General features: G+C 40.2%; 1 protein-coding gene across 5 annotated transcripts in view; it reads left to right on the top strand.

Moving 5' to 3' along the window:
* The window catches only part of lama2 (laminin, alpha 2), a 322377-nt gene that overhangs the window by 169005 nt on the left and 146702 nt on the right, over nt 1–6670 (top strand). For all 5 annotated transcript variants that reach the window (XM_050057581.1, XM_050057580.1, XM_050057578.1 and 2 more), the window contains exon 21: nt 5335–5546. In XM_050057581.1, the coding sequence (XP_049913538.1) occupies nt 5335–5546 (212 nt within the window). The remainder of the gene's footprint in view (nt 1–5334; nt 5547–6670) is intronic.

The following is a 6670-nucleotide window of genomic DNA, read 5'->3' as shown; positions in this document are numbered from 1 at the left end:
CATTTCTACCCCTTAAATCTTCCACTTGGTATTGAGTGCCCTCGTTTGTGAGATAAAATCTTCCACTTGGTATTGAGTGCCCTCGTTTGTGAGATAACCCTTGATGAAGGAAGTGAGAAATATTAGGGTAGAGATCTTTCCCTAAGAAATGAGACATCACTTCATGCAAATCGACGTGGCCGACATGCAGGCATACGTTGAGCGTAGTAGCAACTCAAGATACCGGTTATCATTAAGGTTTGAAAATGCCAGCTCCAGCGCTTGTGTTGTGGCATGTGCTATGTTTATTCTTCTCTGTCTGATGAATCAATGGAGAAGAAATGCTGAAAACAGGAGGCGCCTACGACGTCTTCTCGTTCTGATCTATTTTGTTCGGGTAAGTCGATTCGTTTAAATATTTTGACGCTGTGTTCAACCGAGTTGCTGATGAGTTTATGCTAGTCCAACCATCTGTTGTTTGGGTTGTCTAGAGAGGTTTTAAGTGTTGGAAACCACTTCCACTACCTCAATTCTGTTTTGGGACACCACTAGCCTAAACGTGAACGCGCACAACCAAGTGCAAGTGGGTATTTCTAGAGGAAGTGTGGATATTGGGACAGGCCCTCTATCCAATAGAGCACCATTGGGATGTGGTGGAACGGGAGATTCACATCATGGATGTGCAGCCGACAAATCTGCAGCAGCTGTGAGCAGCTGTGTGATGCTATCATGTCAATATGGACCAAAATCTCTGAGGAATGTTTCCAGCACCTTGGACAAAGAATTAAGGCAGTTCTGAAGGCAAAAGGGGTCCCACCTGGTACTAGCAAGGTGTACCTAATAAAGTGGGTGGTAATTGTATAAGAGAGAGAGAGAGAGAGAGGTGCTGAAATGGCTGCTTTATGAGAGGTGTAGTGATACTTCCATGGCTCCACTCACTGACTGAGTGCAGCACGTCACATTTGTTCTTTAAATGTATTGAGGTGATTTAAAACTGCACGATGGAACTTTGTGCTTCGGCAGCCCCAAGTGACTGCAAGGTTGACTATTAGAACTAAGTCATACTGAAACAAAAACAAGACCTAATTTGATCTTAATCCCCTGCCGTAACAGATATACATTTAAAAGTAAATTACAAAATAACTTCAAGATGTCTATTTATATGAAAGTCCCATTTTACTTCCTAAAAACAACCTGCCCCAATTTCAGGAAATAACATACAGTAGTACTCAGAGAGAACAAGTTGATCTCAAAATGCTTTGAAAGTTATGGGGAAAAAAATGTCTGAGGGAGGAGCAGAGCCTGTCTTCCCCTGACGCCGACTCCCCATTTATAACACTAAAAATAAAAGAACACCACTTTTAGGATCCCGGCCCCTCTCTTTCCCTCCGTAGCCCTCCACCAGTTGTGCTCGCCGTACGCTTCCTGGACACTCTGAAGGCTTTGACCAGGTGTCTGACCCCCCCAAATATATCTCCTTCAAACATGCTGGACTCTTGGCTAAAAATACCTTCACTTCCTCTTCAAGCCCAAGTTACTACACACACACACACACACACACACACACATGCTGACAGTATGCGTTATCATAGAATTTAAAAACCTGAAAGTGTGAATTAATCCTGTAAATAAGTACAAACACACACTCTCCTATCAAGAATTTCGATTGCTGGCAGTAAGATCCTCCACTTGACTAGAGGGATGTACTTGTAGCACCACACACACACACACACACACACACACACACACACACACACACACACACAAGCTAATAAACCAGTTCTGTTGAGTACCAAGGAGGGTCAGTGGTAATAATGGCTGGCTGCTCTTGACTCTTTCCCTCTCTCTGTCCTTTCTTTTCCCTCCTCTCTAAATTAAATTCTCTTTTCTATGTGAAGACCTTTACCCCCTTCTCTTCCTCCCTCCTCTCCTCTATTCTTTCTCCACCAGCCTCCCTCCTCTCTTCACTCTCTTGTCTCTTTCATCTCAATTCTCTTTATAGTCCGTGGAGCTTTATTTCAGCTTAGACCTGTTTTATTTGGTTTCAGTGGCTCCTGACTCGCCGCAGCATTCTCAGGTTAATATATTTCGCAGCATCTCGAACTTCCTTGCATTATTAATCAAACAAAAGAGGCTGAAAAGCAAAAATGAAAATCTTGAAATCACCTGACAGTTCATACATGTGTGTGTCCTTGTCCTTGCTCAAAGGTGCTAACAATCATTTTTAATTTTTGTTTCCATGGATGAGGAGGTTTCTGTTTTTGCATTTTCTTTCACTTATTTTTCCACCCAACACAAAGAACTTGACTGCATAAAAGAATCAAAGGAGTTTTTAATTTTTTATTTGTCAGTATCTCTATTATGTTCAGTTGGAACGTTTGCTTTCCACTGACACAACAAAGATAAAAATCATACGTTTGTACAGATAAAATGCATGAACCATAAACTGTATATAAAGATGGGCGATGTGTGTACATTTCGTCCAACAGTACAAAATAAATGAAGCCAAAATATCCTGGATACGGGCACTGCCATCTTGCACTTTTGGAGCCAGAGTCTACGCAACAGCGATCGGGAAGGAATGAGTCCTAAAACCCGAAAATGAGTTAGCAATTTAGCACTCATGGTTCCCTCACAAAGTCAGTGGGTTTCATGAGTAGGTTTTTGGTTAGATGCCTGAAATAAGGTCTGTGGTTAACACAAGCTTAAGAGACTTTCAGGTTTTGTTCCACGATATAAAATCCGTCAGTAAATACCCCAGTCGTGAATTTTGAAGCTTTAATGTGTTTTAAAAAATGCGGTTGCTAACAAGTGGCTAAATGAGGCTACAGAACTTCATCAAGCCGAACATGTCTTTTTAAGCTTGTTTTGGTGGCGACGTTATGATGGTGCACACTAGTGTACAGTAGTTTGTTTATAGCCTAACATTAGCATTATAATTCTGGCGATTGCATTTAGGCTTCATATATCATAGAAGTAGTGTTCATTTGTGGAGATTATCTTGCTGAACAAAACTTGCAAGTATACATGATTATTTACCACAGAGCTTATTTTCTGCAATAATAATCCAATGGAAAAATCCCATAGGCTTTTTTTGACGATGGAACCAGGGTGACGCTAATTTCCTCGTCAGCCTACAGAAAAACATCATCAGCACTGTATTGAGTTCCTGACCCAATTGCATGATGCGCCACTGACTGCGAAATCAATTGGCACACAGCCCCCTTTTCATAGCATCAAATAGCTAATTTAAACCAAAACGTTTTAGAAAAATGAACCCTTGAACATACATCTGCGAAGCAAAAACTAGTTCATACAACAGAAACCATCTTTGAGAAAAATTAATTTGACATGCACTTTGTTCTTTTAGTTTGGCCAATGTTCCATCTGCTAACATGGAGGCAGCGGGGTTCATGACCTATACAGTAGCCAGCCTCAGGAGAGTAATTGGGATTTTTTTACTTCACTTTGTGGGGCGCTGTCATGTCGTTAGTCTTTAAATCTTCCCGAGGCCCTGTGTCCTCATATGAGGACATCACATTTTGGGGCGAACTGGACCTTCTGCTTCATTCTGCTTCACTTAGACCTGTTGTCCTCATTTGTGGACACTTTTTGTGCCATCTAGTGGTAGTAAGTGCACAATACACTATCCTGACACAAAAGAGGACAAGGTCCAAAACCTGATCACATTTTCGGCTTAAAACTTGTTTATTTATGATAAATAATGTTTGTAGTTTGATATGGCAACAGATTTGACCAATTTTAGCAACAGAAACAAGGTAAGACGCTGTTAATTAATAAGTACTCATTTAAAGACACTGGAAATTTAACATCAGCTCGTTGAAGGATATTTGGACTTTATTACTATTGACAATGTTTAGTTTTTATACTTTTCAGGTCCTACTGATCCCAAATAGCTAGGAGAAATTAAAAATGCATACCAAACAAAGTTCAGGTCTCAGGAGGTTAAATTGTCATTTTTATGAACAGAAAAGAAAAACCTCTGAAAGACATGTATATGAATACATCACATTGACTTTGTATTATTATTATTATTATTAGCTTGGGTAGCATTTAGATACTCCTTGCTTCAGATTTATAACAGTAGTTCAGTTATATGAATATTTTCATGACTAAAACCTGGACAGTCTGCTGCACATAATCTGTTTTCAAACTTACCGCCTGAAGGCATTAAATCTACATTTTTTTAAATCTCTGGTAAAGCTTATTTTTTTTATAAACTTTCATTTGATATCTGTTGATGTTTGGTTTGGCTCCGTTGCCCTGCAGCTCTTCTGTGTGTACATCTATGAGTTAATGTGTGTGTGTGTGTGTGTGTGTGTGTGTGTGTGTGATGCGAGTGCGTGTTTAATATGAATTACACAGCAGCCTTCAGCTGAGCAGTCTCACTGGTCAAAGACACACCCGTAACAATACTGATGATTCCCATGGACTCCGCTAGATGAGCTTTAGTGATTGTTTATTTTGTGATTGGATATCGGTTGCCAGCCCTTGTGGGATGAGACCTGCTGTAATTACTGATCTTGTATTTGGAGATCAGTGTGTTCTTGTCACACAAGCTGGAAGCTGAGGTAAACAATATTTTCATAATGTTCTTATGCCGAAATCTGAGAGTTGTTTATTCTGTAGTTGTTAGACACAAAAAAGAAGACAAGGTGAGCCACTCCATATTTCCTCGCAGACCTGAAAGCTGAGGAAAGCTGCATTTTCAAGTATTATTTGCGACATGAAAGCAGAGCAAATTTTCTAGAGACATTATTGCACTACCCGCTCTTTCAATAAGACCTGATGTAGTATTATCCCAAACTAAAATTGTATTCTGAGAAGGAGAATAACAGGATGACATCTCGTTGCAACAGCTTGAAAGCACACCAGGTGGGTTGGTGATCAATTGTTGAGGTATTTTAAAGCCCCTATGTGAGGAATCGTGCATGATTATAGTGTCTTTCAGATTATACTGATGGCATACGTTTTTGTTTGTAGAAGAAAGGAGACACTCGGAGGAAAGTTTGTGCAGTCAGTTTCAGCCCAGTCATCCTCAGCGGGGCAGATTAGTGCCTTTTTGATGCCTCGGGCGTCACCAAAGTCAGCAATTTGAAAAATCCCGAAAAAACTCTGCACAGACCTTTATGTGGCATGTTAGCTTTGCTTTCTGTGTTGATGTGCCGACGCAATATATGATGCCAAATAAATACTAGACCCTCTGAAATATCCCAACATATCCTTTTTTTATTAACTGCTGAACTCTTTTCCTGGGCAGCACATCTTGTTTACAGTACTTCCAATATGAAACAGCATCATCACACGTTTCTGTGTCTCTCTGCCGCCTCCTAGGTGTGCCAACGGATATTACGGCCAGCCCAGCGTGCCAGGGGGATCCTGCCGGCCCTGTGATTGCCATAGCAACCTCGACCTATCCATACCTGGCAGCTGTGATCCAATCACAGGCCAGTGTCTGCGCTGTCGCCAAGGTTATGGCGGCGCGTCGTGTGAAATTTGCGCTGATGGTTACTACGGAGATGCCGTCACAGCTAAAAACTGCCAGGGTAAGTACACTGACTAACAACAAGCATACAGAACGAAAAAAACAAAAAAAAAACAAAACACATACATGTAAGTCTATCAGTAGCGGTGATTCGCTGTTGTCACTGTTTAAAGTTAAAAAAAAAATTAAAAGTTGAACTCATAACTAATAAAGCAAGTAAAGCACAGTGCCACAGTGACAGCTGTTCAGCAAAAGTTACAATCGCTTTAGAGTCCTGAGTGATATTACCGTACTGTATGCTCCAAAATACTGATTTCTTACTAAATGAGATTTTGGTACCACTGTAATAATTTTATTTAAAGTTGGATTAGTAAACAATTCAGACGTCAACTTTAAAGCCTCCATTTGTAATACATCTGCTGCACTTAAGAAGGATGTGGACTGTTGACGGAGCTGGTGTGGCGTGTAATGTATGTTTTTAGTGGCTACGCATGCAGCGCACATTTGGCGCAGGGTTGTATGAGTCTCAGGCAAAACAAGACAGTGAGCTTTTGTTTTGGGATTGTTTCTTCACCTTGTTTAATGTGGGACTGTCAGCAACCACCAGCTGATATTGGCAAAATAAATGTAGACAGGGTGATCAAGTCTCCTGAGTGGAGGCCCTGTTTGATGCAAGGTAGCCGATATCCAGAATGGCTAACTTACCTGTCAAAGATCATTTTAAATTAACAGACAACAACTTGTTGTTGGTGTTATTAGTAATTTAATTTAAAAAAAGATAGTATCCTGATAACGTTTTGGCACCATATTGCACTAGTTCAGTACATGACTCCCTCTACAAAAATCACAACTTGTAGCTTTAACACTTATATTTAGCATGTTTATTGAGCTTTAGAAGTTTTTTTATAGCTGGGTTATTTATTCAGTTATACCTACTAGTCCATACCCATTGAGTGCACAGTTTCCCACGTACAGTTTCACATGTTGTGTGTTTAGGATACAGGTCATAGGAAATTGCAGATTAAATAGTCAACTGAACCCATTAAGAAGAGCAATGTATTCAGTTTTTGTGAATTTGATAGTATGATTGCTTTATTGAAAGTACAGTAGTACCATTGCCAATAGTGGGATAGTTAGTGGGCTAAAACTGTACATTAGTAGTTGAGGTAGCACGTTGAAAGGCAG

The sequence above is a fragment of the Epinephelus moara genome, chromosome 12 (genome assembly GCF_006386435.1).
Source record: "Epinephelus moara isolate mb chromosome 12, YSFRI_EMoa_1.0, whole genome shotgun sequence".
Lineage (NCBI taxonomy): Eukaryota > Metazoa > Chordata > Actinopteri > Perciformes > Serranidae > Epinephelus > Epinephelus moara.
This window is presented reverse-complemented; position numbering and strand designations above follow the sequence as displayed.